Genomic DNA, 12001 nt, shown 5'->3' with positions numbered 1-12001 from the left:
TTGATTTGTGAGATTCAGCTGTTTCCTCTGCACAAGCTCATTTTTCCGTGGTATACAATTTCTCACAGTTTATTGGAGATCATTTCTAGACTCGCATTCCCATGCCGAGGCAAGATATTACTCTCACTACAATTTCAGAACCCCTGTTCTAGAGCAAACGATTCGAACGACAGGCCTTTACATCCATTAAACATGTTCTGTGTTTCACTATGCATACTCGCGGCGCTGATCCAAATATTGTGCACTCGTCCAACGTGCGCCGTGCAATATGCAACTTTACAATGCGCATACTGCATGTAAAAATTTACTAGTCGAATCGTTACGACTTGAAGTGTTTTTGGACTCACCATGAGCCACATACATTTAAAGTAGACTTTACATGTTGACCTATCTATAGCCTATACTGGGGTTGACATGTTGGCAACAGCTAGCATCAGTGCTGTGCAACGTGCGGGCGTAAGTTTTGCGTCCCAAACAGCCGAGTCGATTTTGAATGGTGTGCCACCGGCGAAATGGATGTGTCGTTTATAGTTTGATACGCTTGATCACAGCTCAAGCGGGTAAGAGGCAGAGATGAGCATGGATTAGGATTAGGTTTTGAAAAAACAGGATTTGTGAAATTTTGTCGGATTTGGATTGGATTTGGATTAGACATTTTTTTCGGAACGGATTAGGATTTGGATTGGATTTAATTATTTTCTGGGAGATTGAAATGTCGTGTGCCGAATGGCGACAAACTTTATTCAGATCAGTTATTAATGTACTTATGGTTACTAAGTTATCTTGAATCAAGTGAATCGTTGGCTGTGAAAGAAAATTTTCGAATCCCTCCATTGCATAAATTAATATTTTTTCTGAATTTTCAGTTGGAATCGGATTAGGATTGGACATGGACTTGAATATGAAAAAGTTATGGATTAGGATTAGGATTTGGATTTGAGGGTTCGGATTTGGATTGGATTAGGACATAGAAATTTCAAATCCGCTCATCTCTGGTAAGAGGATGTTCGTGAACACTAAGATCAATATGATATGCATATAAGTTCGTTGCCACATTTAATGTTGTTGACAAATCTTATTCTATAACCCTAATTTATAACGCGAATCGCGATTTCCCGTCAGCTTATTGATGTTGTTATGAGTAGCTCGATTGCGAACTTGATTGATTAGCATCGTCATAACCGTTACCAATTCTCAAAAGGATGGTGGACCTTGCAACTCCTAGAAAGACCGCGCTTAAACTTTGTTATATATTTTACCTGTGTGTCTAAAAGGTTGTACGTGCAACCTTGGCCAACATGAAATCGTTCTTATCCGTGCAGGTTCTACTGCTCACAAGACGAACCACTGCCGAATATCGCACCAGAAAAGATATGCGACAGACAAGACGTAACGCTAGCAAGTACATCGTAGATGGATGTTGTTCACAGAGGTCCGCTTGTCATTTTTAGGATTGTCCGGATGGCTCAGACGAGCGCAACTGCTCCCATTTTTATTGTAACGATGCTGGCAGTTTGAGTTATATTTCGGACGAAGCCGTGAGTATATCCTACACTTTTTTGGAATACCCACGCAAACATGATTGGCTGCTTGCACTATTTACTCTTGAGTGGTTATATTCTCAGACTGAACTTCCACTTCCGCTTAGCCATTTTTTAGACAATCTTTTAGAGATGTTCTCATCTTTGTTATGAGTGAAATTGTCACAAAAGCCGGGCGAGGCGAAATAGCCTCCGTGTCATGATAACTAAATCTAATTGCACCTATTTGCTAGGGTTACCAACATCCTCCTTTGGAACAGTCATCCTCCTTTTTCAGAAAATTGAAAATATCCTCCGATGACGCCTTTACAGGTTTTACAGCTAGGCTAATGGACAGGGTCAAGTGAAAATAGATATAAATGACACAAAATGGGTATTGCGGACGTTCTAACGGGTCATTCGGGAGTCGAATCATAGTGATGTTAGGGCAAGGTTTTGTTGCAGTCAAATCCGTGGAAAGTTGCACTTATCTTTCACAAAAGTTGCAGTAAAAAGTTGCATTCATGGCCCAGTTCCTTGAAATCATTAGAATATGAGATACTCGAATCGTTCCGTATCCAAGGCACTGCAGCAAAACTTGATGTTGACGACTTCAACAAAATCAAAAGCCTGAAAAAATTGACCCAGTGTAAAAATAATTTCTGTCGGTCTGGCCTGAATATACGTCAAATCAGAAAGAATCTGAAATGTAAATGACAGTGAACTAACGAAGCGATCTGTGGCGAGATAGCGCAATGGTATAATCCGCAGCTGCAACACCAATGGGTGTGGGTTCGAGTCCGACCAAGGTCGACTTCCGAATTCCGACACCTAAGTATTGGAGGTTTACCTAGGCTCCTCCTCGCCACCTCATCCGCGTCAGCGGTGTCCTACAAAAGCCTAGAGGTGGGCCGTGCTATAAGTCGGCAGTTACGGAAAATAAGAAGAATATCGGCCTGGCGTAAATGACCATAGTAGTCGACAAACACCATGAATACCCCAAAAAACAAACAGACAAACAAACCAAGCGATCTAGCGAAATATATCCAGTAAAAAATCAGTTACCTAAAAAATCGCTTCAAACGTTGCATGAAAAACCGAAAAGAGTTGCAAAAAGTTGCATGAAAAAATGAAGAAAGGTTGCAAAAAGTTGCGATATGACATTTCTCCAAACAGCTTAAAACACCATACTACATAATTCTGAGTGTTTAGGAAGCTGACAGAAGTTTTTAAAAACAGTTACAAAAGTTGCAAAAACTGGCCCTAGTGATGACCTTTTTTTCATTGTTCAACAAAACAAGATTTCCAATAAATATGTCAAAATCAGCTGTTAACGATTTGGGAAAACTAACTTTTAGGACTTTAAAAAGTGTTCCTATTTCCGTATTTCAAAATATGGAAACCCGACTATTTATAGTATAGGTAGCCTATACTTATAGTCCTTTTGCGCTAGCCGCCCAGATGCGTAATTGCAATCGAGAAAGTATTCGACACTGCGAAGAAATATCTTTTTTGAAGCTACGTGTACTGGACTTCCGACTTTCATATTCCATTTCCACTTGCAGTTGTTTGACAAGTCTGTGAAATCGCTACTTCGACTTGTAATGGGTCGGAAATTTATATTCTACTTCCAATGGAACTCTGATTGCATTATGGAATATTGTTCACTCCCGAGAGCACAATTAACAGTTAGGGCTGGGCACAATAATTCGAGTACTCGAATCTGAATCGAGTATTAATTTTAAGGATTCGAGTCGAGCAGTAAAATACTATATTTTTTAGTACTGAAATTATACGCTCCTCGCAACTGGGAGTTAATTTACTAAGGAGAATTGAAGTTATTAGCAGTGTTGGGATCAAGTCACTACCTTCGAGTCACGAGTCATCTCGAGTCATTGCAGATTTTGACTCGAGTCAAGTCAAGTCAATCGATTTTCAAAAGTGACTCGAGTCAAGTCAAGTCACTCGTTTTTTGGAGGTGACTCGAGTCAAGTCGAGTCAAGTCAAGTCAAGTCACGAGTCAAGTCACAATTCAAGTCAAATTGAATTTTCGATGTATGAGTGATGATCAGGCCTGTTTATTTTTGGATTTCTCCAAAAATAACAAAAATAGCTTAGTTTTGGATGTTTTCAAATTTTATTTTTGGAGAATCTCCAAAAATAAGAAATCAAGGTGTTTTTAGCCCTAATACTACATAGAAAACTTCACCGAAAGTATGTTATTATCATGTATTCATGTTCTTCAACACATCGACATCATCAGTGATCTTGATCTAACTTTCTAATACTTTCGCCACAAAGTCTTTGTCCTGGAGAATACCCTCCAAATAAAAATCAGTGGGTGACGCCCGGTAATGACCTTTCTCCCAGTTGATTTTCGAGAAATCGGCTTCGACCGTCGCAGTTGTGGGAAACATCGAGCCATGTGGGTCCAAAGAACTGTCACTCGTCAATAATGCGCTTGAAAGTGACGTCCATTTTGTATCGGACAGGCATGGATTGGAATTGGTCTTCGATATTCTGTGTCTACTCAGGTGTCCACTTGTTCGACAGCCCACCCCGGTGTTTGTCGATCAATTCACTGAGCTGCAAATAAAGTAGCTTACATCACTTTTGTTTATATTATTAGAATCTAAAAGAGCAGCAAGTGTTTGTTCTGTCCAGTCTACGAGGTTGCACCACTTGGTGTGGTAGACAGGGCAGAACCCTTTCATTGTCGGCAACTTCAATTTTCTTTATGCCGCCGATGAGCCCTGCTATAAGGCTCCTGGCTGCCTCGAACGTGGACTACTTATCTTCTTCGTCGATATTCTCGAGAAGGTCGAGGACTGCACAGTGCACACTCTGATCCTCCACGAAATTGCGTGACTCAGTGAACTTGATAGCCCAGCACCCTCTGACCAGAGGAAATTCCTTGCCGCGAGTGTCATTGTCCCAGTCCTCAGCTGGGAACCGAGATCGAAGGCGTTCGACCAGGCGATGGAGCTCATCCTGATGCTCCACGATCAGATGGCCAAGTCCCAGAATCTTTGTGACGGTGGTGCTCAGCTCTGTGGCCATGCGCTCGAGGACGATTAGTTGGATCCACTACTGCAGCGGAGGTGCACAGGCCGGACCTTTATCGTTTATAACCCCGAGGAGTTTGGTACGGTGTCTAGTCAACCAAGTGGTCATCTTCTTAATTGACAACCAACATGTGTCTACAAACTTGGGGCTCATACTTTTCTTTTCCTGGATCAAGTCCTGTTGCCGTTGGAGGTAGCCATTCAGTCCCATCATCGTGTGGACGAAGTTATTGTCGTAGAGGAGGCGGTATTCGGCCTGCGTTACAAAGGTCCCGCCCGCACCGCACTCGCACGATTTCATACCATGCCGCCTCTTCAACCCTTGTCGTGTCGCCTCTGATCCTTCCAGTGGGTGGAAGTACTTGTAGCGTTTTGGAGGCCGCACACACATGCTGTTTTTGTGTGTGTTTGTGAGTTTCCTGGTTGTTTCAACAGTATTTACACTGCTCTAACTCGTGCATTTTACTAAAAAACTTGAAAAAACATCATCCAAAATAAGCTTATTTTTGGATGTTTTCAATTCTTAATTTTGGAGAATCTCCAAAAATAAAACCCAATATCCAAAAATAAACAGGCCTGGTGATGATTCAAAGTCATTACACTTTGCTAGCTGTGTGAAAGACAGATTAATTAATCAATGCTGATCATTTATCTTGAATAAAATAACGAATATCTAGTTAAATATACCTGCGAAAAGACGTTGTATCACTCCCGCACACGTAGAACTGTTAATAAAATACGTGAGTAACTGTACAGTGACATGCTACAGTCAGTTATTATCAGCCAAAATATAGGACATAATCAACATCTATACATCCGTGAGTAAATAAACGCCCAAACTATATTTGTTTGATTTAAATCATACATAAAGGTTGGTAAAGGTGAGCACTTCGCAACGTAAGCATTGATCCGTCTAAGAAACAGAGACACATTTCTATTTAGAGTAATCTTCTTCTACTACTACTACTACTACGACAACGCAAGCTGTGATACTTTAGTTTGCGGTCTATTTATTTGTGATCTAACAATCGAGGATCAGTGTATCGTACGATCAGTGAATGACTGGCTGCTCTCACAAGTGACACCGGCGTATCTCGAACAATCCGAACATAGGCCTACACAAGATACAGTGATTTATTCGACACCGTTTACTTGATGACTTGAAATTGACTCGTAAATTTTGCTCCGAGTCACGAGTCAATGCGCATTTTTAAAGCCTCGAGTCAAGTCAAGTCAAGTCATTTTTCTAAAGTGACTCGAGTCAAGTCAAGTCATACGAAAAAGTTGACTCGAGTCTGACTCGAGTCAAGTCATGACTCGAGTCATCCCAACACTGGTTATTAGACTATTTTCCGCTGAAGAAGTCTTGAAATCTTGATTGACCGTGTCGCAGCATACGAGACATAGTACAAAGCTACGAACGTTACTGAAAATGACACATTTCCGAAGTCATGACCATACCACAACATTGTCAAGAAGTGCAATGAAATCGGTATGGTCGAAAAAATACCGAAGTAGGTTTAATGTCACAGATAACAGGCCGTATGTCTTTGTGGTGACATAAAAGGTTAATATTAGAACTTTGACATAGTACATACTGCTGTGACGTCATAATGAATGATACTCGAATACTCGACTCGACTCGACTCGACTCGAAGCGTAAAACGTGATTCAGAATCGAATCACTCTGGTACTCGATTTTGCCCAGCCTTATTAACAGTATGTCCATTGGCCAATTGATATACCTCAGCCGTAGACATGATTGGTTCATGCGGTACTGAGTGTGTCGGGTATGTCACGGAGTGTCTTTTAATTTATGAAACACCTGCTGGAATATGTATGTAAAGATAAGTGTTGATTTCAGATATGTGATGGAGTCCAAGACTGCGAGGCGGGATCTGACGAATGCCAACAAGGTTGTATCGACAGCGCCTTCTCGGACGAAGAGTCTATGATAGCGAACAAAGCTGTTCTTGCTGTAGCTTGGATCATTAGTAAGCTGTTTTTTCTATTGATATGTAGAGAGAATTTTCAAATGACATGTGCATTGATATGCGCATGAACATTGAACACCTATCTTTTCATCACTTAGAAATGGACTGTGTTTGGCTCGCAGTTTATGAGTTGTGTCACCATGGCCTGGTGTAATTCAAGTCATAAATAATGGAAAAAGTAAGGCTATTATAGGAACATATAAAACTCAAACTCAAATGTGCTTGCGGGCCAATTTCCTAGTTTTGTTGACGCAGCGGTCCGCAGCATCAATATGGGTAATACCCATTGGGTATGCTATGTACTATTTCGAAGTAGGCCTAACTTGGCGGGACGAAATTATCAAAAAGCGTTTGATTTACCTTTAAATATGGGGACAGATAAGCATAGTGACTTCGAAGATTTAGGGCACGTAATTACTAAATATATATCTTCGGGCGGGCCTGCTAATGATTACTTTGTTTCATGTCGTTACTTCTATATAAGCAAAATATATTGGAATCGTCCAAAGGTACCAGAGTAAAATAAAAGTAAAACTTCTTTTGTGAGCCGCATGCGATTCCAAACTGGCATTTCTTCATGGTGCGCATCATTTTCTTCTGCGGGTGCCCGGGTCGCATATGTACTGTATGAGGCTCATATTGCAAGTGCAAGCGCGCTGGTCATCTATGCGCCTATACGGACAATGGACAATTGGACATGTATATATATCGATGAATTCGTCCAACATGCAGCGGGAATTTTCAGCCTGGGTTTTATTAAGTGGAGCGGTAATGGCTGGCGTCGAAATGTCTATTTTTTTTTATGAATCATACATATTTTTATTGGCGCGTGGAGGTACCCATCGACATATCTCAGTTCATGAAATCGCGCTCAGCGCGAGGAAAAAGCTGAAGTTGCATAAATCTCCTCCAATTTACAAAATACTATTTAATTGATGTTAATATTATTATTAATATTAATGAGGAGTTTTAAGTGGCGCGTGTCGCCGTTTCCGGCCTTGTTGACCACGGACAAAATATGTTATCAAGGATTCAATTTTCGTGCTCTTGGACATAGGTTTATAATAACCTTCAAATTGTATATACAAGTTACATGAAATGAAATAAACTCGGCGACCGGGGTAACAAATTGCCGCATAGTAAGTAAATTGGTTAAAGTAAGCGGTACATTGAGCGTGGTACATGCGTCGGCAAGAAATGTTCGTTGAACGTCATATTTTTTGCAATGCAACAGTGTGCGGTCAACCATGTCGGGGATGTAACACACATTACAAAGGGGGGAGTCGGCGCACCCTATTTTGAGCAGGTGTGCCGCAAGGCGACAGTGACCAGTTTGGAGGCGAAACAGGATTCTTTCATATAGGCGATTTGGGCAGGAATCTGGCGCCACTGTTGATATAGATGGTCGCAACATCCGGTAGTGGTGCCCTCCCTCCTCTGCAGTGAACTCGTCCTGCCATTTGTCTCTGCGGACCTAACGGGTGATTTAATTGATATTGATTTGCGAAATAATTTGTGGTCCCTTCGAGCGCGCCCCTGGGAGGGCGGTGCGGCAGTTACGGCCCTGATGATATACGCGGATAGTTTGTTGCATCCATGACTGTAACCAAGCCTTGGTGTTTATATAGTCAGAAGACCTTCTCTGATCTTAACGTTTGCCTCGAGTCCACTCAATCCATTACGATTCTGTCACGGAGTCAGTCTTGGTACAAGTATTTCTACGAATGGTCAAGTTCAGGTCACAGTTTTCAGTCACCAATTATGAATCATGCAAGCGATCTCCCACCGTATTTTAGCGTTTCAAAGTGATGCGATAGTGAAGTCTCAGGATTTTGGAGCAATTTTAAAGGGGATTTTCACTTTTAAAATCCGAAAAAAGATATGTGCACTTGAATATATTGTCAAATAATACCTGGAAATCCAGAATTTGACGCGGGCCGCACAACATTTTTTCGCAGGCTTCGAGTTTGATACCTCAGATTTGAGCAATGTATTCCTGTTTCTTCAGGCTTGGCAGCAGTGTTTGGATGTGCTGCTGTATTTGGATTGACAGCACGTAGCATTATCACCAAGAGCGGCAAGAAAAATTCTAGCAAACTTACAACTCGAGTTGAAATCAGCAATCGCCTGATTTTGAGCTTGTCATTGTCAGATTTTCTTGTTGGGGTGAGAAAAAAGTCATTTTTCGCTTATCAGAGGTGGACACTGGACAGTGACGAAGCAGTTCTCATTTCTCGGAGAACTCAAACAGGCTTTGTCATCTGCACACGTACTGAACCTGTTTATGGCCTTTTGTTCTATCATTTCGTGTCAAAATCACCGAATCAAACAGATTTTTCAAATCCATTTCTCCAAAACGACCCAGTTTAGTGTTCGAAACTGTGGGTGTACCACCAAGTGTACCATACAATGCAATCATGGTGTTCTAAATGGTGTGGACACAGCCAGATTGATCGGCTCACTGCATTTGGGTTACGTCACACTTTCCATTTGACACAAGGCAATGTCACGTCCATTTTTGCTGACCCAAAATTTGATTAAACGGGTATCAATGGAAAGCTGCTGCTGTACTGATTACGAAAATATAAATGTTATTCTGCTCACGGCCATGGAACCATCCAAAATCAGCCTCGAATTTTGGATTGTGATGGAGTCATGCACATGTACAGTCACGGAACAATGCTGTATGATAAACGAGAGTGCAGCTCAGGCGCAAGAGCCAGACAACATTACTGCTTCACAATGTATAACTCCATCACAATCCAAAATTCAAGGCTGATTTTGTGGGGTTCCAGGGCTGTGAGCAGAATTACCTGTATATTTTTGGTAATGTCCATTTTTCTCCAAAGTTTCGCATAAACTTCATTCGACTTACAAATAAAAATATGGTTTCAAATGTAAGAGAAATTCAAGTTTTCACGCAAATCGCTGTCGTAAGTCTATCGTAAATGACATGACGCGAAAACGCATCAGCCCCTGAAGAAGGCGATTACAATACTGAGCGAATAGCGCTTTTACGAATGTGCTTAAAATATATATAATCCGTATTGAAATGATAAGTAGGGGAGATGTGGTACCGATGGATCACTGGGACCGAAAATACTTCGAAAATTCTCTATGATTATTCCATGACTACACTCCGTGGACTTTTCTACAATTGCATGCTGGCAAAATCTTTCCTCACATACAAAAAAATTGGACGTGCGCGAACTATGGGGTCTCTCACAGATGTTTTTTGTTTTGGGGGGTGTAAACTAAATTTAGATCGACATATACATTTTTCTTTGTAACCTTCAACACGAACAAACCAGCAATCTTTTTTATTGTGAAGTGTAGGGCTTGTATCAGGCTACGTAATGGCACCTATTATTATTTCAGTACTTTCCTTGAGTAGAATTTTTTTCGATTTATGTATTAAACTCGTAGGGTGGGGACCCATGATACAATAGCCAAATCAAGTAAAATAATCAAGCATACTAATAATGAAACAAATGAAACATGCCTACGTACAGAAAATATTTATGTAATAATTGCATATGGTGTTTTATCGCTATAACGAGGTATTTGGAAGTCACACTGTCGATTTTCGGGCATAATGTATGTACCCTCAGATTTATAAGTCCGAGCCTAAATCGAAACGTGATTTTATGACAACATTTGAGTTAATATTTATTATATTTTTCGACGGTTGCGATCAAACATTCTTCTTTGGCTTGCTGTAGCTTAGATTATAATACTGATCAAGAAAAGTAGTCACATCTAAGTTTTTTAGGGTATATGTGTCACAGGTCCCCGGGTCGTGTGCCATTGGACCCACCGAGTGGGGACCGATGACACGTTCGAGCAACAAATTTTGAACGTCCCTAAATATTTTTTGACAATTCGGATATTCATGTGTATGTGCGCGATAGCTAGAGCTTGTATCAAAGTGCTGAGCCAGCAAAAGATCTGTTGATTTCGGCTGAACATTTTGGGGCCTGCGATCATTTTCCAATTTTTGATCCATCGGTACCACATCTCCCCTACTCTCCGTGAACTTTTCTACAATTGCTTGCTGGCAAAATCTTTCCTCACATACAAAAAAAAATCGACGTGCGCGAGCTATGGGGTCTCTCACAGATGTGTTTTGTTTTGGAGGGTCTAAAGTAAATTTATATCGACATATACATTTTTCTTTGTAACCTTCAACACGAACAAACCAGCAATCATTTTTATTGTGAAGTGTAGGGCTTGTATCAGGCTACGTAATGGCACCTATTATTATTTCAGTACTTTCCTTGAGTAGAATTTTTTTCGATTCATGTATAAAATTCGTAGGGTGGGGACCGATGATACAATAGCCAAATCAAGCAAAATAATCAAGCATACTAAGCATAAAACAAATGAAAAATGCCTAGTTATAGAAAATCTGTATGTAATAATTGCATATGATGTTTTATCGCTATAACGAGGTATTTGGAAGACACACTGTCGATTTTCGAGCAATATGTATGTACCCTCAAATTTATAAGTCCGACCCTAAATCGAAACGTGATTTTATGACAACATTTGAGTTAATATGTACTCTATTTCTTGACGGTTGTGATCAAACATTCTTCTTTGGCTTACTGTAGCTTAGATTATAGTACTGAGCAAGAAAAGTTGTCACATCTGAGGTATTTAGGCTATATGTGTCATAGGTTCTCGGGTCGTTTGCCATTGGACCCACCGGGTGGGGACCGATGACACGTTCGAGCAACAAATTTTGAACGTCCATAAATATTTTTTGAAAAGACGGATATTCATGTATATGTGCGCGATAGGCAGAGCTTATATCAAAGTGCTGAGCCAGCAAAAGACCTGCTGTTTTCGGCTGAACATTTTTGGGGCAGCGATCATTTTCCAATTTTTGATCCATCGGTACCACATCTCCCCTATTATCAGCTGCGGTTTGATATTTCATACCCTTCAAGTTCGTATTATATCTTCATATTTACTGCTGCGGTAGCAGTACACAAATGAATGACATCCATACAAATTAAGGTTTACACGTTAGCTGTGTGCATAAAAGCTACCATGCTGAACAAGGACTACTGCCTGGTGGACCGCGAGTGGCGAAGCAGCGGCGCTTGCTCCGCGTTGGGAGTTTTACTTGTGATAGGCTCGGAGCAATCTGTTCTCACGATGGTTCTGATCGCAGTTCACCGTTTGCAGTCTGTTTTGAGGTTAGAATTATTGTTGAATTCGTGGTGTTCTTTATTGCCGGGCAGCGCGATTTGAGTTCTTGAATCCGAGTCCAATAGCAATAGCAAAGCGCACAAAAATCATAGACCAATGAATATGATAGTATTCATTTTCGTGGCGCAAATGACCTGAATATGCGATATGCATCGCCATAGTATGTGTGCAATAAATATTACCAAGGGCAGTTATGACGTAATAA

At 40.8% G+C, this 12001-nt stretch overlaps 1 protein-coding gene across 4 annotated transcripts in view; it reads left to right on the top strand.

Moving 5' to 3' along the window:
• LOC145447095 (uncharacterized) overlaps positions 1-12001 on the top strand; it is a 97900-nt gene that overhangs the window by 26717 nt on the left and 59182 nt on the right. For all 4 annotated transcript variants that reach the window (XR_013917460.1, XM_080325531.1, XM_080325525.1 and 1 more), the window contains exons 13-17: positions 1323-1389; positions 1452-1538; positions 6450-6579; positions 8588-8745; positions 11602-11783. Coding sequence is in view for 3 of the 4 variants with exons in the window: in XM_080325531.1 (XP_080181657.1) it covers positions 1323-1389; positions 1452-1538; positions 6450-6579; positions 8588-8745; positions 11602-11783 (624 nt within the window). In the remaining variant the exon portion in view is untranslated. The remainder of the gene's footprint in view (positions 1-1322; positions 1390-1451; positions 1539-6449; positions 6580-8587; positions 8746-11601; positions 11784-12001) is intronic.

The sequence above is a fragment of the Botryllus schlosseri genome, chromosome 1 (assembly GCF_051294905.1).
Source record: "Botryllus schlosseri isolate E-star chromosome 1, Bs_hap1, whole genome shotgun sequence".
Taxonomy (NCBI): domain Eukaryota; kingdom Metazoa; phylum Chordata; class Ascidiacea; order Stolidobranchia; family Styelidae; genus Botryllus; species Botryllus schlosseri.
The sequence above is the reverse complement of the archived record's forward strand: the minus strand, read 5'-3'. Positions and strand labels throughout refer to the sequence as shown.